Here is a 24,434-nt window from a genome sequence, read left to right on the forward strand (position 1 = left end):
ACCAGTCTGCGGCTGCTGTGGCTTCCACTTGATGTGCACCTTTCATCTCAAAAGCCATTTCTCAGGGAAACAATAACCAGCCCTTCGCAGCCTTTTGAACTCACCAGGAGGGGGCAGCAGTGGGGATACGGATTAAACGGGTGACACGGGGAGGAGGGGAGGGAGGGGAAAGGGGGTTTGCATCCTTTGTTGATGCACCGGCCAGTCTGTCAACACGTATGATCACACCAGTGTCAGCAGCTTGATTATATATGTATATATATATATATATATGTATATATATATATATACATATATATATTCACAGGGGCTGCGTGTGGCTTCTTTTACATTTTTCATAGAAAAGCAAAAAATTTAAAACCAGAAACCAAAGGAGAATTTTTTTTTTTTGTTTAGGCTGCCTTTTGGAAACCGATCCCTCCGGAACCAAAGACAAAGCAAGGTATTAAAAGATTACAAGATAAACAGTTATGATATGTTCACATTTATTGTGCAGTGACTTTTATATACAGACGTTTTATACACCTAATTTACACGAACAGAAATAAATTAATCTGCTAATGTTCTTTAACTGATCTGGCTTTAGTGTTGCCACTGACTGGACACAGCAATCTTTGAAGGAGAAAAAGCACAATAATTCCAAGTGACACATGAGTGACAAGGCAGTAATATGAGTCAACGTCATCTAATTTCCATTAGTGTTATATCTTACACAAGTAAAGAAGCAGTTGGTAAGAGTTTTAGTGCCACGACTTCCAACGAATGCGTCCACGACGGAGCTTTGCTTTCACAGCAACCGTGACGGCCGGATATTTGAAGATCCGTCTCAGAATCGCACTCGTCTGAACGCAAATGGATCGCAACAGCGTGGACGCCCGCACAAACGAATGTCTGGAACTGATTTAGTGCAACTTGGTCTGCTGAAAGAATTCAAGTGACCGGTGTTGGTCAACCCAGTGCCTCCACTTCCTGCATCTGCTTCAAATTAAAAGCTCTCGCTTCAAATTGAAAGCCTTCCAGCGTTTCATACACAGAAACTTACCAAGAGGGTTTTAGGCTTTGTTATGTCTCAAATATGGGTTATATATTTTATGGTTATAAGTGTTACAAGTTCCACATTTCTTTTGGCACTTGGTTTCTCAATTCAAATTCTTCAGTTTTAGGACTTGGGAGAGAAAAGAGAAAACTAGTGCTTAAATTGTTAGTAATTAATTGCTGACAGCTGATGAGATGATTCAAACTATTTAAAAACAATGTTATCTTTGTTACGCGTCATGTTTAGAATTCAATGTTTTAGCAAATATAGTTTATCATTATTTATTGAAACATTTTTATACATGATTTTTTTTTTCTTTCACATAATAATTTGTTGTCATATACTTGAGTGATACATTGGATGTATATAACAGATTAGGATTTCTGCTTTTAGTGAGGTTAGTAAGTCTGAGGGTGTTTCGTAAAAAGCTACTGACGTCTCAGACAATGTGGCCAAACGAGTGCCAAATAACTAAAACATCTTACAAACTGCATCTTTAACATTAGAGATGACTATTACTATTGTGCTACATACAGTATTGATCACTGACAGACATAAAGATAAAATACAACTTGGCTAATTAGTGAGTTCTTTATAAAAACTAGATCTAACGAGCTAATGTGAAAATCGTCTTAACTGTGTACATTATAGTGCGTGGAAAGAATAAAAAATACATTAGGTGGAGCAGCCAGGGCTCAAAACACATCAAAATGTGGCCGAGGAAAAAAATAAAAATGTAAACCACTGGAGACATCATCTCTGGGTTTCCCATTTACACAGACTGTAAATGCAGACGTGAACCTGCTCTCGTGTTTTCAGTCTGAAGGAACTGACAGGAAGTCTAACTCTCTACTGCTAGCTTATGATAAACACTGACACCAAGTACAGTGACATGCCTATGTAACACGAAACAACACGTCACCTCCAGCCTCCTCTTACCACACAGAAACACAGAGAAAGAATTTACAGGATACATTGATGGCTTTTAAGCGCTATACTGCTGCAAGCGGCAATAACCCTAAGCTATCGAAACATGCAGCTTGTGGTGAGTTTCTACAGTACTATTCAGTAGTTGGTGGCGGTAAACAGCGGTGAGAAAACCCAGAGTTTGTGGTTGTTGTTTTTTTGTGTGGTTTTTTTTTTTTTATTACTATTATTTCTATTACGAGATAATGATTTTTCAACATGGCTCTGTTGTTCCATTAGCCTCACACCCGACCCACGCACTCCGACTCTCTCACCAAAGTGGACAAATAATCACATGGCAGTCATCTTATCACCACACCGCAGTGGAACATCTGATTATTGCACACTAGCACTGAACTTGCAAATGTTCATGCAGAATGAATGAGAAACACGCTACACTCAAATCCGTGGTTGCTCACTATGTGACAGATGACCATACAGCTCTTTGGAAGACTAAAATACATTGTCTGGGAGAGTCAGGGACACGACGACGTGGCGCATTACTGAGACGCCTGCAGCGCTTGTATGACAACCTAAAGTGGTGGAGAGAGGTGTCGAGATGAGTCAGGCTCGGGATCTTAGACACCGATGATGACGACTGCGTTACAGTACGTTCTTGAGATAGTAGAAAAGGAGGCGTGTTAAGAGATGAGAATTGCACCGAGGAGGACGAGGGGATGAGTGCATTTCTGTGAGGGAGTCTATCAACCTCTTTTTCAAGCAAATTCTAGCATCTGCATGTAAAATATATTACATCCATATCCAACATTCATAGCATTGTTTCTGTTAAAACACAAAAATAGTAAAGACTCACAGAAGGGATCCCAGCAAAGAAACCATTTGATGCCAGGACTCCATCCGTTTGGAGATGAGAGTTTAAAATTCTTATAGAAAGTAGAAGCCATAAAAGGAAATAAATGCAATCGTTTCAGACACATTTTCCCCACAAACTACTCCGCACACTAGATCAGGGGACTGGACAGAGTGACACGGTCGTAAGGCGAAAAGTGTGGCTAAAAGAAGGAAGGGAAGGGAAGGGGGGCGGGGGGGTTAAGAAGGGGCTGTTTGTGATGGACCTTGTGTTTAATGGACTGTGGATCATCTTCGCTCCAACTCAAGGGGACTGAGAGCCTGACCTGTAGCTCTTAAAGCTGCCCAGCAGACTCTGCACCCCCTTCTTGACCCGTCGAGCCACCGAGTCAGCAGGAGGAGTCGGCAGGCAGGAGGCGAGGCTGGGCGGACGTGCATCCAAACATTTCTGGTAGCGGAGCTATGAGTAGAAAACATACACGAGACTCAACATTCTGCACGTAAACAGCATTTGAGCCAAATTAGCTTTTCACTTTGGGGGAAAGGGACACAAACAAAAAGCACATTTCTCGGGTGCGTCCTTCCTCCATCACACGTCGCCGCTCTGTACTCACCATGCAGGCGGCCTGCACAGCCTCACTCAGACTGGCAGCATTGGGTTCGCACCAAAACATGTGACAGGTGAAGTCTCGGGGACCCTCCGCCATGATGAACGCGAAAGAGTGCACGTCTTTCCCTACACCCATGAAGGACAGGAAACGCACCCTGCACTCTGACAGCACCTCATCGTCCTGCAGGGACAAATATGAACAGCAAAAAAATAAATAAAAAAAGTAGAATCATCGAGTGTGGTTTCGATTTTTCTTCCATGTCTGCAATATTCTGACGCGAGTGCGACGTATGTTCATAAAACTGAGCCAATGATGTACGACAATAAATGGATGAAAGAATTCCTCCGGGGTTTTTTTTTTGTGACACGTGTACTTTGAGAAGTAAAACCTCAGTGTTCAGATACTGAAAAGTAGCATGCTATGCTAATTTCAAACTAGATCGCAGCACAATAACGAGTTGACACGTTTCCAGTGTTTCATCGATGCGGTCAAAGGTGGGTGACGTGAACAGTCAATGGTGAAAGTAGCGCATGTAAGTTTTACACTCAAACATACTGCTGGCATCAAATGTATTCCCTGATTTCAGCTCACCGTACCGTCATGTGGAGTTTGTTTTCCGTTACCTGTTTGGAGAGTATGGTGAGGGTGGCTGGTGCCACATTCACAGAGACTGGAGTCCATTCCTTTTTATCTTTGCCTTTGACTGCTGCCTCCAGGGTGTCATTGATTATTTCCATACCTGTCAAACATGCACAGATCACATGATACATTCACTATAGAGTTACTGCATTACACTGTCAATCAGCATAATCAGCATCAACAGTTTGAAGCACAAACATCACGACTATCTAAATAAACAATTCCATATCTGAAGGTGTTTTCTTACCGACTGGTCGAGCCACCGTCTCGCAGCCAAGATAATAAACCTGGAAACGCTGGAAGAGTTCATTTTTCGGAACAGGAAACTCTGTAAAAGAAGGAGAAAACGTACATGATCGGTTTCCACACTTTTAATTATGACGGTGTTCAAAGTGTCTAAAGGTAGTTGACTTTACCTTCAATAGGGATGACCACCGGTTTACCTGGGTCAGAGTGGAGTCTGCTCACCCCCGGCCTGGTTGCCTTTCTCTCCATCATTATCTAAAGTTCAATTAGGTGAGGAGAATGTGTGAATTTCAGATAAAAAAAAAAAAATTAAAAAAAAATCCATAGTTGAATGTGGACTAAGACACTGCACTGATTTCATAATTTTTGAATTATGAAAGAAAATAAAACCTGAAAAGGGCTGACCTTGGAACACATCTCATGTAAACTGGTGGCGATGTTCTTGGCAGGTGAGTCACAGCGGAAAACGTGACACTTCAGAACCTGGGTCAGGTTGTCTCGAGCCACGTAGGCAAAATCCCTACAGGTGAAATCAGAGGGGAAAGGTCACATTCACATTGAGTCAATTATACAGTGTGAGCCAGGTTGAACAAATACACACTAATGTGCACATAAATCACACACACACTACTGCAAACACAAAACAACTTATAACTATACAACTTTTACAGATAGTAATCATTAATGTATACCTTTCCCTGTTTATGATGGAAAATGCAGCATGAAAGATAAGACACAATTGTTAGACGTCAGACAGACAGAAGGCAGAAACAGTTTCCATCAGCTGTAATCGGGGTCTGCAGTGTTATCGACAATCCAGCAGAGGGCAGCAGATTGCAAAAAAAAGACAACAGCCTGAGTGAAGAAAGACTTCTTAAGGAATACTGAGGCTGAATCATGAATGAGTCATGACTGAAGGAGGCTCGACATTATTTTCACATCAATCTAAAATGTGATTTAAATATTAAAAAAATGTCCTCCATGTCAAATTAAATATGAAAACTTCCAAGATCGTAGTTTAGCGGATTTAAAAAAAATAAATAAAAAAAAGTACATTCATACATGAAGTATAACAGACCAATAAAAAAAAGCAAAGAGTTTTTAACAGCATGCTTTGTGTCAAGCAAATTTAGGAGGGCAGATGAATAAAAGGCTATCTTTCTTTTTGTCCTTGTACTGTGGACACTGACCTGCCGTTGTCTCTGCCAACGCCCCAAACACGGATGCTGCCAATGGGCTGAGCATGAAGCAGAGTCTGACCCAGTGGGTCGATCAAGTTCATCGTGTCATTCTCCAGGACCATTAGCATGTCTTTACCCTGTCGGACAAACACACTTTTAATATGAACAGCCTGCTTTAAAAACATTTCACCAATCAGACTAATTTGTGGGCTGGTAAAAAGTTAAGATCTCCATGCACACATTTGTACACAATTCAACCTTTACTTGAGGTACCGAGATATTTTGGTAAAATTCCCAAAATGAATTTAGACAGGGAAACTTTGAACTGCTTAAAAAGACCTTAAAATATGCATACATATCATATGATGGTTGAGGTAACACAATCAATCTCTTTCAACCAAAATATGTCTGTGGTGTTTTGCACTGACCAGCAAATGCAACATGCATCTCCACTAAAGTAGACATTACATAAATAGCCATGAAAGTGTGTGTGTTGGTAAAATCCCCTCACCTCTCCCCAGATCCCAGCAGTGTCGTGAAGGTTGTGTTTGTGATAGGAGAGCTGCCTGATGCAGTTGTTGACAGCAACACTGCTCTTGCCAGGAGCCATGTCCTCCTCAGACATCTCTACCCAGCCCAGGGAACGCACTGCAAAACACTGGCAGCACAGATGTGCAGCTCATTAGTACCAAACAGGACCGCACAGGTAAAGGTACCAAACAATGGACTCGGGTGGTTTAATGGTAATGCTGACGCTTTTTCCCTATTTCGCATTCATTTAGCTGGGCTGGTGACTCCTCAGCTGAGAAAATGCTTACAAACATGCAACAACAGCAACAACAAAAAAGGCATTATTTGTTATGCATACAAGAAACATAAACATATCACCTATACAGGACAATTATCCATATGTCTAAGTTGCAGAAATGTGAATTCTGTACAACACAAAAATAAAAGTTTCAACTGTTTTTGCTTTTTTAGGTGATTGATTAGTAAGAGCCAGCACGGTATTCTATACTAATACTCGAAGCAAAACTTGCAAACTCTGCATTAAATCTAAAATACATGTTTGAGAGAAGTTTTCAGTGACAGTGCAACACCTATCCAACACTTCTGATACCAACAGCAATGACAGTATTCCTGAAATTCAATCTGAAGGCCTAATTTTCTGTCAACATACTGAAACATGTGCTTTACCTTAGTTTCTATATCTGTGCAGAGTGGAGCGAGCTTCTCTTCTTCCTCAGACTGGGAGCAGTTGTAACTACAATGGAAGAACAAAATAGTTAAGGACAGGCAACAGAAAAAAAAAAAAAAAAAAGAATTATGTGACAGCATACCAAATACTAGCTGATGGGAAAACTTGAACACAACATACTTTAGGTTGATAGATGCATAGCGTAGAGTTGCTCCTTCAAACTCCTTCAGACTTTGATCAGATGCAACCTCTCCCTCCTCCTGACGACACAGTAAACAACTGCAATTTAAACTTTGCTTTGCTTAAATCCCACAAGAGGATGTAAAATCTGTACAGGTCAACACTCAGTCAGTATTAATAGACAGAACAAACATGCATCGTGATGCAGTTGGCATCTAAAATATTGGACAAATTGAAAAAGGTGTTACAGTAAGTCTCAATATGTTTTATAGACTGCAATTTGTCTCGTCTTGTCCAAAACCTGACCTATGTTCAAAAGACATTGAAAAACTATTTCTGCTAGACTGTGAAATGGTGACTTACCTTCCACAGTTCGCCCTCACCAATACCTTCATCTGTGCTGGAAAGTTGAGCCCAAGACTCCTGAAAGAAATGTAACAAAATCTCCAATAAACTGCAGATTTAAGTGTCATTGTCTCCTATTAAGAAAAATGTCTGTTGGAACTTACCTCAGGTTCCTCACAGGGTGTCGTCTCCAGGGACATAGTGGAGGACATCATGGAGTCGCCGACTTTCCCCAGGGGTGAAGGAGGCTCCCACTGGGTGGTGCCGGTGGGGATGTGCCAGTAGTACGTGCCCGATGTATCTCGCACCCTCATCCATCCTGAAGGCAAGTCGGTGTCCGTCTCAAAAGCGCTGGAGTCCCAGAAGGACTCTTGAGAGGCAGGGAGCGAAGGAAGGGGAAGTGTTCAATGTCAGGTTGAAAAAGATTTTAAAAGCTCCATGCTGACCAGGCAGAAAAAGAAAACCCAAGAACAAACAAGGACAAAACTATATCCTATGAGAAGTGCTGACAACAATGAAAGAGTTGAATATTAAAAGTAATATCTGCTGTATATATATATATATATACCCTGCTGTAGTGAAGAAATTTCCCCTCGGGGATTAATAAAGTGTATAAAATCTAAAAAAAAAAATTAAAAAAAATCTAATATGGTCTGACAATCAGATTAACTGGATGGAATAATGATTTACCATAGTCAGCAATGGATATTCTATATTAAATAATAAGTCATCAAAGATGTCTTGTGTTGCATCTTTTAGAAATATATTAACTTTCCTTTTAGCAGCTTAAAACCAAAAAAGACAGTTCAAACAACAGGAAGCCTCTGCTGCTGCATTTGTAAAGGGTCTTTATCTCTATTGTAGATTGTATAAAGTAAAATGTCATCTAATATAATACTACATTTGTACTATTCACTCAACTGTGCAGTACACAATGTTATGTCGATGTCTATTACGAGCGTTACCGATACGGATAAATGAAGACTACAGCCCTTTTCTGGTACTTCTATTTACCTCTGTTGCCATTTGGAGAGCTGTCGGCCGTGTTGTCGGCCGTGTTGTCATGAACCAGCGGAGGCCAGCTGGACTCTTCATCGCTTGGTGTCCCGTTCATGTTGGAGAAGAGGAGGCAAGCATTTCTCCCCACCACGTTGCCCTCTCTCTGTGACTCAAGGTTACTCTGTTCTTCTGCCACTTTTTCTCCCCTGGTGTCACCTGATGTCTCCTCATCCTCCTCCAAATTGTTTTCCTTCTCTTTATCATCCTCTTCCCCCTCTTTACCTTTCTCTTCTGCAGACTCCAGAGTGTCGATGAGTAGCGGCTCATTCAGGATGTTCTTGGACTCCTCCTGGCTGAGACCGGGGGTCATTGCTATTTTGGGAGATTTGGTCTGCTCCTCGCTTCCTTGCTGTTCTTCCTGAGTGGTGTTCTGGTGAGGGAAGTCGTCCTCGTTCCCATTCTGGTTGATATTGCAGTTGTGGTCCTGGTCCTGTTGGTTCCCGGCTACTTTCCGGTTCTGGCCTTCTTTGACCCACTTGGCATTGTTGCCGGTGGACTCCTGGTCGCACCAGTGGCTGCCGTCGTTGAGCTTGTTCTTCAGCTCTTCATCTTGCTTTTGTTTATTCACAACGTATGTCATATCTTCATCGTCATGACCACCCATGGTAGCTTCCCATGAAACTGCTCTAATGGAGACAGAGGTCCAGATGTGTTAGCATCGCGGTTAGCATGACAGAAGGATTCAGTCAACAGTTTCTCACCGGACTTCGAGCAAAAGTGTTACGGCTGCAAATATATTTAGAAGTTAGAAAGGTCATTATCGCAAAAACATGTTCAAGTAACAATGTCTGTAAAAAAAATAAATTAATAAAGAAAAAGAAGCTCCTACGACAGTTGAAGCTAAAGGATGAAGTCTGTTTCTGTTTCGTATATTCGGGTTGACCATCGCTGCAGTTACTTTCACTGTTGGATTCGTTGGACGAATACGAAACGCACTTCAGCAGCTTCACCTTCCATTTGCCAACACGACCTTTTTCTTTTTATCATGAGATAAATGAGCTCAACACAGATGCAGTCGTGAGCCTAGAGCCTGATTTTTTTGTTTTAGATTCAGCCATGTGATTGTAATCGAAAAAAAAATCCAGTTCTCAAGCAGGCCGTGTACTAAAAACACAACGGTATTTATCAGATGCCACCGTCGCAGCTGGAGGCTAACGGGCACCATCCGCCATCGACACCGTCATCTTGGCTAGGCTAATGTTAGCTTCCGTGCTAACGTTTCCAAAAACAGGGAAATCAAAAGCGGGTGCGGTGACACCGACGCACCGCGCTCACGTTAAAGGATCTTTACTTACCAGCTCCGCCAAAAACCCCCCCTGTTGTCGAAATACAGTGAAGCGTGCGGGCTAACTACATATTTCCACGGGTCGTGAGGGCTCGCTCTGGTTCTCGGTGGTGATTTCTGTCAGTGGGCTTGGCTCGTGAAGGAGGGCGGACCTGCGTCACGGATTGACGTCACAGGCGGAGCCCACTGCTGCCACTCAAGATCTGAATGAATTTTTTTTTAAAAAATCAACATTTCAGACTGTGTTTGGACATAATGATCCGGTACTGCGTATTTCCAGCTTCCCAAAACTCTAAGCATCGTGCGATAACACTGGCTGATACTTACCAGGAACTCAAAAAGCAAACTCAAGTCTTCAAAGTGAGTTAATGCCGCCGTCATGTGTTGTAGTAGAAAGCAAGTACAATATTTCCCTCTTAAAAGTAGTGAAGTAGAATAATAAAACAGCATGATGAGATAGAAGTAAAGCACTCGAGTGCATTTTAACTCTGCCCTTACAGAGTTAAATTAAATGATAAATTGACATTTATAAGGGCAGATGATCGTCTAACTGGTTCCTCGCTTAGAAAAAGTGAAAACCAGCGAGCTTTATTTAATGATTTGATTTAAATGTATAACAATTAATAGCTTGTTAGAAAGTAATAAACATTAGTGACTTGCCAATTAAACGACTTTTCACAACCTGGCAGCCTTTTAATAACCGGTAATGATCTACACTGATACTGATCTACAAGGCATTTATTAGATATCGATACGGGCATTTGAAAAGTTTGATCTTTTTTTTTTTACCAATTCCAACAATAAATGTACACATTTGAGTTGTCCATATGTTTCATTTTTAATATACTTATATATAAATACATACATTTGTATAAGTCTTTCTTGATTTTGGCTTCAACCGGAGATTCAGCACAAACAAGCAAAGCGGGCGGAGGCACATAAAGGATGCAGGTAGAAGAAACTACCTGTGAGATTCATATAAAGGCAGAGGTGACACAGAGGACCAAATAACAACATGAAAAAAACAATATAACAGTATAACAGTATGCAGAAAGTTAATTCCACCCCTTAATGTCCCAGTCACCTTCTGTTGGCAGCACTTAACCATGAAACTGGAAGCCCCCCACCAACAACTAATTTTAACTGTACCTACTGTATGTTATCCAATATTAAATCACAGTGGCGGTTTCATTACTCATTCCTGACACTAAAAGGAAAACAAGGCATTACATGTCAGACTGCATACATGTCTTGTATTCAACATGAAAATAACACTTGAGTTAGGTGCAAACACTTTTAGACATCTCGACGGAGGCTGACTATACTTTGGTCAATAGTACAGCTAACAGAATTCAAATAATGCCATTAACTCAAGGGACAGTATTTAAAATAAACTAGATTAAATTAGCCTGTTTAAGTAATCTATCTGATTGCATCAATACAATGAACAAGTGGGAATTAAGTCTTGTGATGCCTTTTGAATCAGCAGGTTGTACAGGATACAATCAGGGACCAATGCTCAAAATAGGCCAAACTCATCATCATGACTACACAGCTAAGCTGATATGAACATACACTCAAGGGAAAAACTCATTCATATAAAGTTGTTTTTGTTTTTTTTAATCATCTTGCATGTTTAGATGCTTGGTTTTAGACATTTTTCATGCTTGCCAAGTTTGCTGCAACTAACACAACAAATCTTTTCCCACAAGACAAGCTTTTGGGTAAATATGTTTATGATGAGTCGCCACTGTAAAGGGTGACTTTTATTAATAGTGAGCCCACGTCGGATAAAATAAGGCCTTAAATCCACTGAGGCAATCCAGCAGAATGTCATGCTGACCTCCACAGGTTATCCAGTCTCTAGTAGAAGACTGTACTCAGTTCACATGCTTACACTTTCGAAGATGAACGGTCAATACTAAGCCCCTGCAAAGACAGTATCACCACATCAGTGACAGAGAAAGTAATAAAAACGTGATATTACATTGAAAAAAAAAAAAGAAGAAACAATATAAAAGAAGTGACTGTTGCTGAACTCATCTCAGAAGCAAAAGCTACAGTGGCGTTAAATGCAGCGGTAGAGTACGAGTTTAAGGCAATACTGGTAAGCACCACACCACCATATCAGAGTCATATCTGGGGTAAGGTATTCAGGTAATCATCAGTTGATTAAAAGAAGGCAGAAGAGTTTGTTTTTTTTCACTTGTCCTGCATTTTTTCCAGGATTGGCACAATCATGTCAAATTTAGGCCTCTTTGCTGGGTCTTCGTTCATGCATATCTTCATGAGTTTACAAATGTGGGGCGAGATGCCAGGAGGGATGGTGGGCCTCAGACCCTCCAAGGAAACCTAAAACCCAAACCAGACAGACAGACATTACTAAATGCACTAAAATAGAAGGTAATGACTGCGAGCCTTACCTGCAAGGTATTGACATTTAGTTGGTAATCTAGTGAATGCTAGTCCTGCTAACCTTCATTCCTATCTCCATGTTGGACAGGTCAGCATACGGCACTTCTCTGGTCACCAACTCCCACAGTAGGATAGCAAAGCTCCACATGTCTGCTGACCGGCGGTTGATCTCTTCAGGCTTCTTTTGCAGAGCTGAGCACCGCCAAGAACCACATTTGAAGGTTATAGACAATGTCTATGAGAGTACACATGACATATACAAGGTGCGGGGTTCCTATATTAACGTGTTTTATTTTTTTGGAATAAATTTAGCTCCAGCTTGAAGTATTTTGTTTGTAGCAAAGTTCTAATAATATCTAATCTGAGACTCCATTCAGATAAGCAGTTATTTTCTGTGCAGTCAAACTGTATTATCAAAACAGTCCATTTAATGCATGTCACAATAAACCATAAACTACGTTCAAACAAGTCCTGTATCATAAAGCCTCATCATGAGGTAATTCCTTAACATTGAGCACTGTGGTAAACCATATGACAGCACTTGGAGAGTTTGATAACCACAGCACCCACAATAGAGTCCTGTGGGCTTTTGCTCTATGATCTGGCAGCTGTACTGTCGGTTGCTATGGAAACCAAATCAAATGGAAGACGATCAAATGAAGAGCTTTGGGTTTCTGTAGTTCACTTCACAAACCCAGATAGCAAGTTACAGACAGGAGGTGCAACTTAAAGGGAACATTTGAGCCATTTCTCTTTGCAAACTCAAAATGAAAGTGAAAGAAGACAAATGCTAAACAACAGTAGAGCGCATCATGCTATCACTGCAGAACAATTAGTTGATGTTAATCAGATTAAATGGCATGACAATGTAAAAATCGACAAGGAAATTTCATTTTTAAAACTATAATTCCTCTTCAGGCAGCTGTGTTTATTTAGATAACTAAAATGTCTAAACTAAACTACGACCAAACCCCCAAATATTTGAGTATAAAAGGAAAATGTCACTATATCCTGTATCCTGACAACTTTCATTTAAAATGAACCTGCAAAACTAATATACCTTCCAAGAAGTGATGGATTAAACCCAAAGCAATTATTTGTACATGAATTATAATGGATATACAGTTCCTTTTTTAGCATCCACATTATATTTAGGATTAAAATGTACTACATGTAAGATCACTTGGGGTAAATGTTACAAACAAATCTTTCTGAATAGAAGACCTATTCAAATGCTTCATCTTAACCAAATCTGCACATTTGTGTTATCAATAGCAACCCTCTCACTACCCACTATACATATACTGTAGGGATGTTGTTTCTATGGTAACTGATGGTGACAAATCCTCCATATACTGCTCTGTACACATCTCACCCTTTCCTGTGATATCCCATTTCTGTTTGCTGCAGAAGTTCTCTGGTTATTTTCACATCCTGTAATTAGTTTATGTTTCAAACCTACTTGGATTTCACTGTATCTCAAGGGGAAATCAGAGGTAGATTACATTTGGCTCAGAGACAGTCTGGAGTGACCGGCAACCATCATTCATGCTCAGCTTCAGCTGTCACGTTAGATCTGTGCTGTATGAGTGATGCCTACCCTCAGGGGCTACCCATGCAGGCGAGTACATCCTGCCAGGACACTGGAAGGAGAACTTGACGTCTGCCATGCTGATCCTCGCAGTCATGTCTTCATCTATCTGTGAAAATATGAAGCGAGATATCACAACACCTCCTCCCTCCTGCAATTTTCTGTGTTTTTTAGTCAACGCAATTTCCTTTGATAAGTCTGTTGTTGTTTATGACAATTGGACAGATTTAGGAGTTCCTCTTACCATTACACTCCTGCTGTTGAGATAATGGCGAGGGATCATGGGTTCAAGTGTGTGTAAGAAGGCCATCCCACAAGCGATGTCCAGAGCAAATTTCACCGCCTGTGTCTGGTCCACCACAAAGTCTGACAGCAAGATGAAGAAAAGGTAATACCAGGATTAAAACACTCTTTTTTTTTCCCACCACATAACAGGATGAGAGTGAAATTGCTGCTGTAGAAGAGAAATGCTTAAGTGCAATAAATCACAAATCCCTGCAGGGTATGGACTTTGTGACCAGAATGGAGATACTCACTTGTGCCTTCATGCAGCACGTTGTAGAGGGAGCCATAAGGCATCCAGTGTGTGATGATGATGGGGTGAGGGGCGGGAGGAGACTGACATGCTCCCAACATGGGTAGGACATTCGGGTGGGAAAATATCCTGGGATGAAGCCCAAGAGGGACGGACGGACAGAAAGACAGACAGACAGACACACAGAAAGAAAGAAAAAGGCAGTCCAACAGAGGATTTTGACATAAACAGACGTTTTGTGTGAGATGCAGTTTCCCCCAAAATAAATACATAGAGTTTGGTTCAACACAATGCAAACAGACAAATGAGGGACCACAGGAAAGAGGCTGAATAATAAAGTGAGGATTAAATAATAACCTGAGTTTGGGGTACTCCTCATTGAAGTCTCTGCTTTTCCGAGTGCTCCAGTCACGAACTTTTAGCACCTTAACAACAATTTCATTTCCTTGCCAGCGACCTTGCCACAGCTACGGATGACAAATAAATACAGAGGTGAATGACGTGTAGCTTTAACTGATCATCAGCAGTTCTGCACAAATATCAAGCACAATTAAATACAAGAAGCATGTAAAGTACCTCTCCAGACTGGTTCTCATTTATTTTAGCAAGTAGAGAGAGCTGTTTGTAGTCAACGCCTGCATGTTTGTTCAAAGTGCCATTACCTAAAAAACACAAGATGGAGAGAAAATAAAGAGACAAGTTAAAGCTCAGACTAAAAGCCCATTATTTATTGGAACTTTTCACTAACACCATGCAGAAGAAACAGAGGTGGAAATTTCAAAAAACCACAGTAAATCTAGTTCGGAGGTCAGCACGGAACATTGTTCTGTTTAATGCAGCACTTTCACCAAACCAACGGTTGGAAACTGGTCAGCTCATAAATTGGTTTATGTGTTGCTGGGACTCACGGGGTCGAGTTCTGGTGGTGCCTTTCCAAAACGTGTCCTTGAAGGGAATCTTAGTCAAGTTCTGTCCCAATTTCTCTGCCTTTTCTGGATGTTGGAGAAATAAGAAAATCAACACAGAGCAACAAGACAGACACATGTACCACTGGTTCATTTAAAAGTAGAGAAATATTTAGTCATAAAAGAAATTTGGGATACCTTTGAGGAGTTCACGCAGGTGCGGTTTGGCTTTGTCCAGGGGCGATTCCCCATATTTGTTACAGATGCTCACCTGAGCCCCATTAGTCACAAGGTCCTGAGGAGAAGACAGATTGTTGTCAGCAACATTTTAACATGTATATATATTTAAAAAAACAAAAAAAGAAAAGAGGCAAGTTTCAGCTTTATCACCACCAGGGGGTGCACTAACCTCAGCCACTTGGTCCTGGCCCCAGAAGCAGGCATAATGCAGTGGTGTGTTCCCGTGTTCATTGGCTGCATTGGTGTCTGCTTTGCACTGGATCAGCTAAAAGGAGGAGAAACAAAGTATTTGATGTAAAGCGAGGCAGCTCAGATCTTGTTTGGGCTGTACACAGATATGAGTCCTAATGCTGCCAAGAAAGGTCCTGGAAGGTTGTCTTGCCTGTGGACACATACCAGAGCTATTCAGACATGCCTAATATTAAACTGAATAGTTGCCCGGCAGCTATTCTAAATCAGACACCCTGCAGTAGAAGAAGCCTCACATTATGGCAACAGAACTGCATAAAACACATACATGGAAATGATCTTTATATTTCTTCTATGGATTGACAAGAATATATATCAACAAATCCATTTACTAAAAGGGTCACGGTGTGCCTCTCCGTTTTACAAAGCAGACCTTCTTTACAAAAATGTGCTACATGACGTTCCACATGGCAAACTACATGCTGCATCACTAAGAGTAAACCAGTCGATAACGGACAGGCAGACGTTTCATGTCTCCGAGTTTGTGAAGACGTTACTATTAGTTGACACATCTTTCTATTTCCAGTTCCAATGCAGCTATTGACTGAGTACAAATTTCACCCTTATGTAGGAAATTATTTGAATTTATGTTGGTGAATTTTTTTGGGGGGGGAATGAAAACCTTCACATCATAACATGCTTGTTCATTACAAGTGCGGTAGTCAGCAGATTTTAGAAACATATTTCATCTGCTGATGGGGGAACTGCAAGAACAGACATGACCTTTGGATTTGCTATTGCTCTTCAGATGATATCATTTCAGGTTTCACAATATCCCGTGTTTATGAAGCAAATGTGAAAAGATGTAGTATCATTGTTACAGAAGCACTCCATGAACCAGGAACCACCCTTTTCATGTGCCCCGTGTGTTTACATGAACCCTACCTTTCCCACAATGTCGCGGTGTCCATGGCTGGCCGCCAAGTGCAGAGGCGTGTCGTCTCCCCGGTTCATGACGTTGATGCGTGCTCCTCTCATTATGAGCATGTCCACCACACTGGAGCGACCCTCTCTGCAGGCCCAGTGGAGAGGGCTGAAGCCGTGGTCATCTCTGTAACACAGGTTCCACAAACAAACCTTCAGCACAGCAGGGAGTGTACTTTGGGAAAAAGCTTCAGAGTCTGACTTTGAAGTTTTTCATGCAAACAACTCTCTTGTGTAACTGGCACAACTGGAACTGGTGTTTGGAGCATGTTTGGTTTTGACACTCTAAATATCCCTGAAAAAAACTAAACAAATCCCTCCCACTCCACCTCAAAGGAACAAAAACAAAACAAAAAAAACCCCACATCAGATCAATGAGCTGTTTTGCACTGTATATGGACTAAGACACATTAAGAATTGCTAAGTTCAAAGACCTAAAAACATACTCAAGTACTGCAAAATGCAGCCCGAACACAGTCCTGTAATACATCTGACCTTCATTAAGAGTATACTATTTTTTTTATTGTATAATGTTGTTTTGGCATTTAGTGTTTCACAACTTTATAATGGCAAGTGTTAAAAAAAAAAAAAATACAAATAAGGCCAGACAAAATAATAAAAGAAACTGTCAGTATAACATAATACAATTGAACAGCAATACAAACTACAGCCTTCAAAATGATCATACAAACTGAACGATAAAACCTTCAGGCAGGAAGAGTTTACAGCAGGAATATTATTACTATATAAGACTAGTTGTACTCAATAAACGGGAGGCTGAGTGTATGTATTTGAAACGACAGCTTTATCTTCTTTTAGGGGATGTAGTGCTGCAAAGTTAACCTGTGGAATTGCAAAATTAGGAATTTGTTCATTTGTACTTTTGTAATTTTCTTCCTCTAAAAATAAGGAAGTTGTTGTGACTCAGACTGAGATAAGTGCTAAAAGGCCTCTGGCACAAATCACTCATCACTCCTCGGTGTCGCAGTGACACTGGCAGCAACACATGTAGGACAGTGGCCTAGATTACATGACAGGAAGATTGATGGAGTGCCTCCTCAGTGAAAGGGAGATAAAGACTGGGCGATTAAGACATGGCAAGAGCTGAGTGGCAGAAAGTCAGTCAGCAAAAAAGGCTGAAGAAATAAAATAAAACAGGCGACCCAGTGTTACCCTTCAGCAGTGTTACACACACACACACACACACACACACACTCCAGCTGATGTGTGTGATTGTGTTATTCTGCAACTCTGTTCTTTGTAAGTGGTTGTGGTCATGTCCTCCTCTCATTGCTTCCCCTCCCTCTCACTTCCAATGAAACAGATGGACTGCATTCATGATATATTCCACTTTCCATATACTTTCCTGTTGTGTGTGAGCATTACTGTTTGCGCCAAGACACAGCACAATCCTCCTGTTAATAAAGTTATGCAGTTGTTCTGACATTAGGAGTAGGCAGATGGCATAATAATAGGATCGGAGAACTGAGGGAGTATTATGAATCTGCAGGAATTTGAACCCTCTCCCTCCCCACCGCCATCAATTCACTGGCTTGGATTCACACATCCTGCAGAGCTCGACTCCAAACAGCATCAAGAGCCCCACAGAGACCCTCAGTCTCACAACACACATCTATCTGTGCGACCTGCTGCCAACATAACAGATCTGCTCAGAGAGCAATTTCCTCTCAGACTAAAAGGCCAAATCCTCAAAACTAATTAGCCGAAAGTTTATGAGAAAAACTCCCCACATCTATAACGTTATTAGCTTTCAGTGCTAAGCTGGTGTCTGTTTGGGGGAGGAGGTAGGCTTGTGACGATAATGGCTGTATTCTTCAAAAGCAGGAATGCACACGGTATATTCTTTAAGCAATTTTGTGTTCCCATGTGCGACAGTCCAACCTTAGTAAAAGAATCAAATTACATATTATATAATCATTTCACTGGGCTCTACTCGTGTGACCAATCGAGGTAAATCAATTTATACCGAGGTAAATCTTACATTAGAAGACGGCGTTCACTCTTCTAAAGCAGATTTTCGGCCTAATATCTGTCCGAGTTGTTTGCGTACCGTAGCGGTGGGGACTAGACAAGAGCTTTCTCTGTACGCAGCTGCCGAGCTGGTGTCTACGTTTAGGGAACATCCGTAAACTGTAGCATCTAAACATAGCCTGCATGTCAGGGGTTTAAGAAACACCTTTAAACTTTAGCGTCTACAGAAAGGCGTTTAGGAAACATCTGTAAACTTTAGCGGCTACAGATAGCCTGCACTTGAGGCGTTTAGGAAACATCTGTGAACTGTGGCATCAGCTGATGGGTCTTAATGGGAGGTGTTATCTCTAAATTGTAGCTACAGACATAAAAAAAAAAAATGTAAAAACCCGGCTTCCACTTTCGCTCTCTAAGCTGCATGAGTCTGCGTGAACATTGGTCCCCCGCTGTGCCACCCACCGCCACAAGTTAATTCTCTCTTGTTTCACTAACACAGCACATATTGAAAATGATCAAACACCTCTTAATATTCAGTGTAACTGACTGATGTTTATTTAAGAACAAACACATCCGGCTCCACTTGCTGAAAATGTACTTGTGGTGATGTGCAGTGAGGTTCAGCCCTCTTGTGTCTGCGTGTATTTCTGTTCCAGGGGACTTTATATAGGACAGATTTCCCCTTTAAGCTAACTTCATCCACCAAACCCAGAGTGCACTCGAGTGCCAGTGTATTCTCCCGTTCACCCCCTCTCGCAGCGACCGTGGTAATATATTTCAGGCACTTCCACCTGCCAGCAGAGCTCAGTCTGGCAGACTGAAGAGCCAGAGGAAGAGCCCCTGTCTGCACCCTGTATGTCTCTGCACAGACGTCCCACCGACTCGTATAACAAGCCTCAGTGACGGAAAACAGGTTCACAGAAACATTTATAAAATCATGCAGGTCCAACAGTACATGAGAAGAAAACACAGCTGCTACTCTCACCCGGGTTTCACAATGAATCCGAGGCCAAAGGTTAACCTCGGGTAAATGGGAAAAATCACTTCATCATTGCAGGTATGATTTGCATTTAAACTGATCATTTTAAGTCTTGTTGCCTTAGCTGCACACTGGACTAACAGTCTGGCAAGAGCAAGTCAGATTGGACAATAGTTGCATATTAATCAGGAACTGATGTCAGACTGCAACTAACACGTATTTTCATTATAATCACTTCATTAAGATAATATGCTTCTTTTTTTTTTATTATTATTTCATTGTTTGATCAGGAAACCGGGATAAATGCCTGTGAATGCCAACGATTTTTGTTCACACAGCTCAAGGTGATGAAATCTTTTGTTCAACCAACCCAAAACAAAAATGGTTGTAAATGAATTTTCTGCTGATTGACTTATTGTTGCTCCAAACTGATTTGGATATAGATTAAAAGAATATTGGTAATTATTTTCTATATTTTGTTGTTTGTTCTTTGAAATTTCAGAAAATGTTTATTATCATGGAGGAGTAAAGGAAACACAAATTATTCACATATAAGAACCGGCAATCAGAGAAGTTTTGCATCTCTTCATTGAAAAAATAACGTAAAAAGATTTATCAAATATCAAAATAGTTTCATATTTATTTTTTGTCCATCAAATAATTGATTAATCAACTAATCATTGCATCTCTAAAACCTTGAGATACTGCTTTTAATTCTTTACAATGTAAGACAAGGATATGTAAATATTTATTTAATAAAACAATTTAAACTTCATCAACTGCTATTTGACACACCATGAACAAAATAATTTGATTATTATCAATTATTTGAGAAAATTATCAGCAGAAAAAATATTAGTCTGCTCCACATGTAGGCTAATTAGGATTTTAAAACTAAACAGGCCTAAAATTCAACGTCACCCATTGTCCTCCATGCAAAACTATAACTCATACATCGAGCACCAACTAAGTGGCAGCGTAAAGCGTATTCAGAGAGGATGATTATAATGCAAATATTTGGGAGAATTTAAAACTCTGCAATTAGGTCTTTTAAACTTGGCGGAAGCATTGAGGGGAAATGAGCGGCGTTATCTAATACCGCATTATACAGGAAACATCAGTGGAGGGGACGGTGACGTGCGCTGCCATAGATTAAAATGCACATTCCTCTTTTGAAAAAGTCACTATTTTCCAAACACACACACACACACACACACACACACACACACACACACACACACACACACACACACACACACAGAGAGATTCCCTGTCTGTTCCAGCCCTGCCCACTATAATGATCTCCTCCCCCTCTCTGTCAGTTTGGGTCGGTGGTAGATGGCTCCCTCGAGGCTGGTGAGTTACTCCTTGTAAGGAGATTCAGCATTCCACAACTACTCTTTGTCTGGGAGTTACATCAGAGTAAACACACTGTCATTGAGGAACACAGAAAATATTAGTGAGATTCTGCTAGGCCAGAGTATAGTGGGCTCGCTACAATACCAAGGGCATTTTTAAGTTCTGCAGAAAAAAGGAAAGAGCGAATGTGTTTCACCCACTGGTGCAGATATATCAACCGGAAAAGGGAAGTTGACATGTAATCAGCTAATGGGCGAGTCACATGCAGGGATGCATGTATCCACACGGGCTTAAAGCAGTCTCACAAGAAGGGGACACTTTAAATATAAAGGAAAAAAAGCAACCAATAAGTCCAAAATAGAAAAATATCCTAAATTCCTGAACAAATTCTTGAGTTTTAAAAGAAAAAAAGGAAACAAATTGCAAAAATAAAGTCTATTCAGCATCTTGTGTGTGCTGATTTGTGGTGGTAGTATTTCAACAGCTGTGGAAATATGGTATAACACAATAATATGGTAAAAAATATACAAGTCTCGACATCTTCACAGGAAGAACAAGTCAAACTTATGCTGATCAAATAACATTAATATAATTTGTGCAAACAAAAGTGTACCTAAAGACATTCCTGTGCTTTAGAAGGCAACAAAACAATGTTTTCATGACGCGACTTAACATATGTATATTACTCCGTTTCAGACATTGTCAGAGTTTCTCTGAAAACCATGATTCATTTCATGTTAACTTGAACATCTGTAGGTTAAACTTTGCAACAGTATTTAAAGATCATGGCAAAGAAACAGAAAAGCTCCTTTGTTGTCACACGACAGCAGATGTCATTGAAATTTGACAACAATGTTCTTTGCAAATGAATCACTGTCACTAAAATAAATAATCTATCTGGACGTTAATGTGCTCAACCTTCTGACCACAAATGTACAAAATATAGAGTAAAGATGCAAAAAACAGAGCAGCACCAAGGTACACAGTCGACACAGTCAAATGGGTTCATTAATTCTTTCTTTGTTTGTTTGCTCTGAAAACAAATAACAGTGAAGTCTCCAAAAGACAAGATTTGTGGGAGGTCCACAAGACTGGACCGGCAAGTTCTGCCAAGTTCATATTTACAGAGTCAGCTCAGGATAAAAGAAGCAGCAGATAAGGACAGACTGTTCATCTGTAACTATGAGGCAGAAATGTCGCATCAAATCAGAACTACCGAAGCCTGCAGTATTTTCTGCACCTAAATCGTGCAATAATAAGTCTCTATTCAGTTCTTCTTCTTTTTTTCTTTTTTTTAATATATATATATATATATATATTTGTGAAGCCTGAATTTAATTGCAGCAGCTAAATGTGACTAACTGTAACAGCACAGCACGTTTCCTGTCCAACATCATGCTTTTGAATTACTCTGCTGGCATTCTGGACATAAACATGCATCCAGAAGGAAATGGGTTCAATCACAGGGCACCATCTCACTGGGGAATGAAAAGGCGGGCTCTCAGCCTGCCCCACAAAATACATTTAACAACGCAACATTTAAAACCAAGCATTGACACTGCATATTGTTTTAGAGATTCGTGTTATCTGACATCGCAAATTAAGGCTGTGGTGAGTCTCATGCAAATAAGTACAACTGCAAAAAAGTCATCTTTGACTAAAAATTGACAGAGGAGTCCTTTAACGTAATTATTTATCAGCCTGAGTAAATACTTTACCAGTAAACAAATTAAGTAGACCACAGTCAGTGTGATAGCCAGACTAAATAATCAAAATGTGATTCTTTTTTAGCCTTTACACAGACAAATTAAAACACAATCATAATAAGAAAAGGACTCTATGATTTTTTTTTTCTTTTGTTAACAGTGCACTTCTCAAGCGAACTTTTTGATTCCATTTAATGGACATGGATAGAAGTGATTTGTAAATTCTTAACATCATTACATCCTACAGACAAGAAAATAAACAGTGGCTCACCCTTGATTGAGGTCATTCTCTGTATTGTCCAGCCATAAGCGAACTGCCACCGCATTGCCTTCCCGGCACTGCGTAAAGATATCGTCCATTTTGTCGGGTGTACTCTTCTTCTCTTAAGATGCAGCCGTGGGAGCAGCTGCAGAACTGAACTGAGACAGATGACGGAAGCGAACCGAGGGGTTCAGGCGAGTCCCGGTCAGCATCAGCGCCTCATCTGGGACAATGAGGGACGCAATTAGAGAGGCTCAGTGGGACTCACACAGCCCTGAAAAACAGGGACACACAAAAAAAAAGGGAAGCAGCTCTGTTAATTCCTTTTCAATCAGTTCAACCTCTGCTACAACCAGCTTTTTATTCTGTTGTACAAACCTTAGGAGGAGAAACCTGTTGAGTAATCTCATCCACCTTAGTAATACTGGGTGGGTGTGCAGTTTACAGCATTGTGACTAACAAAACTTGGCTGGGACTTGCATCCTGTGCACCAGATTAATATTTTCATTCAGTCAGTGTCATGCTAAATTCTGTACTTTCCTAACACATTGCTGAGAGACAGAAAACGTATCTGCAGCTATTTTCATAATCGTCATTCATCAAGTAAAAACATCAAACATTACCCGATTACGTGGATGTACTAATTTCGTTTTGTTTCACTGAATGTTTTTGGATCATTGGTCAGTCAGGTCAAATAGGAAAGCTGAAGATGTCGCATTTGAAAAGTCTGAACAAATCCACAATCACGAAAGTCATCAATGATATAATGGAAATGAGTGTGATATTTGTAGAGTGTATGTAGATACAGATCAGGCATTGTGAATAACTTTATATGTGTATGTATATATATATATATATTTGCATAAACAGTGAAATTGCAAGACTACAGGGATCCCAGTTTTGACAAGTTACGATCACTGTCAATGAAGAAATAGTTCATTTTGAATAACACAAGCACTCCCATAAAAAACAAAACTACTGCTAATTAACACGACATTCATCGACAGCCTAAATACAACGTGATATTGAGATGATTTAGTGGAGTTTGTCTTGATCGATAGTGCCACATTATAATGAGGTTAGCGATTCACTGCTTTTACAGCAACCTGAGTGGCACCTCTGCTAATCCAGCTAACACAAGGAGGGGACGGGGACGGGGACGGGGACAGGGACAGGGGGGGGAGACTCACACAAAGTTAGTCTGCTATTCCTTCACCGGGTGTTTTCATTACAACACATCCGACAGAAAAGCCTCGATGAGATCCGTCGTACAAAGCAGCAGCAGCAGCATCCTCTGGTTGGCTAAACGAGACGCTGGCAGGTTTTCTGCTAACAAGCTAACCAACTGTCTCCGTTTCTCTCATTTGACGCTGACTGACTTTGAGAATTTGAAAACAACAACAACAACAACATCCTTTTATTGTTAAGCTGGAAAAAAACAAAAAACAAAGAAAACAAACCTACCTGAAATGTTCGCTTGTTGCCGTGCAACGTAGTAAGAAAGAGCAGAAGTTATGATCCGCGTTATGATGCCTCCGGAGGTGGACTGCTTGGAGGGACGTCCACACCCCGGAGGACGGACGTACGTGCAAACCTCTCCCGGAGCGCACTGCCCCCTACAGGCGGCAGCGTGAACTGCAACAAGTCCAAAAAACAAATATTCACCGCCTCAGGTAATGTTTTTTTTTTTTAGTTTTCGTTTCATAATTATACTATGTGTTAAA

The 24,434-nt window shown here is 40.7% G+C and overlaps 2 protein-coding genes across 3 annotated transcripts; both read right to left on the reverse strand.

Annotated features, from left to right (window-relative positions):
• Positions 1-468: 468 nt before the first annotated feature.
• On the reverse strand, positions 469-9,701 carry apbb1 (amyloid beta (A4) precursor protein-binding, family B, member 1 (Fe65)). Its single transcript, XM_069161301.1, has 14 exons — positions 9,567-9,701; positions 8,227-8,897; positions 7,377-7,582; positions 7,231-7,290; positions 6,868-6,947; positions 6,687-6,753; positions 6,001-6,147; positions 5,499-5,626; positions 4,714-4,828; positions 4,479-4,563; positions 4,310-4,390; positions 4,047-4,162; positions 3,427-3,603; positions 469-3,272 (listed from the first exon to the last, which is right to left on the reverse strand). Exons 2-14 carry the CDS (start codon positions 8,873-8,875, stop codon positions 3,117-3,119), a joined length of 2,067 nt encoding a protein of 688 aa, XP_069017402.1. The 5' UTR covers positions 8,876-8,897; positions 9,567-9,701; the 3' UTR covers positions 469-3,116.
• A 648-nt stretch (positions 9,702-10,349) lies between these two features.
• LOC138205345 (integrin-linked protein kinase) lies at positions 10,350-24,298 on the reverse strand. 2 transcript variants are annotated; one of them, XM_069161305.1, is made up of 13 exons: positions 24,175-24,298; positions 22,720-22,933; positions 16,377-16,542; positions 15,412-15,507; positions 15,201-15,297; positions 15,006-15,089; positions 14,674-14,759; positions 14,455-14,564; positions 14,099-14,226; positions 13,807-13,928; positions 13,572-13,671; positions 12,033-12,163; positions 10,350-11,908 (listed from the first exon to the last, which is right to left on the reverse strand). In XM_069161305.1, the coding sequence occupies exons 2-13, from the start codon at positions 22,806-22,808 to the stop codon at positions 11,759-11,761; spliced, it is 1,359 nt and encodes a 452-aa protein (XP_069017406.1). In that variant the 5' UTR covers positions 22,809-22,933; positions 24,175-24,298; the 3' UTR covers positions 10,350-11,758. The 2 variants fall into 2 exon arrangements, with proteins under 2 accessions (XP_069017406.1, XP_069017405.1); XM_069161304.1 differs by having other exon boundaries at positions 22,720-22,984.
• Positions 24,299-24,434: the final 136 nt, after the last annotated feature.

Source organism: Embiotoca jacksoni, unplaced genomic scaffold, assembly GCF_022577435.1.
Source record: "Embiotoca jacksoni isolate LCO1_2020_lvr unplaced genomic scaffold, fEmbJac1.0.p SCAF_28, whole genome shotgun sequence".
Classification (NCBI taxonomy): Eukaryota; Metazoa; Chordata; class Actinopteri; family Embiotocidae; genus Embiotoca; species Embiotoca jacksoni.

What these genes read in the sequence shown, in the direction of transcription:
- apbb1 (XM_069161301.1), bottom strand. Translation starts at nt 8,875, where the DNA reads ATGGGTGGTCATGACGATGAAGATATGACATACGTTGTGAATAAACAA. An exon ending in CTCTCCAAATGGCAACAGAG is followed by an intron (nt 7,583 to 8,226) that starts GTAAATAGAAGT and finishes CTGCCTCTCAAG; the next exon opens with AGTCCTTCTGGGACTCCAGC. An exon ending in GTTGGCAGAGACAACGGCAG is followed by an intron (nt 4,829 to 5,498) that starts GTCAGTGTCCAC and finishes TTTCACCTGTAG; the next exon opens with GGATTTTGCCTACGTGGCTC.
- LOC138205345 (XM_069161305.1), bottom strand. Translation starts at nt 22,808, where the DNA reads ATGGACGATATCTTTACGCAGTGCCGGGAAGGCAATGCGGTGGCAGTT. An exon ending in GCCAGGACCAAGTGGCTGAG is followed by an intron (nt 15,298 to 15,411) that starts GTTAGTGCACCC and finishes TCTTCTCCTCAG; the next exon opens with GACCTTGTGACTAATGGGGC. An exon ending in TGCATGGGTAGCCCCTGAGG is followed by an intron (nt 12,164 to 13,571) that starts GTAGGCATCACT and finishes GGCGGTGCTCAG; the next exon opens with CTCTGCAAAAGAAGCCTGAA.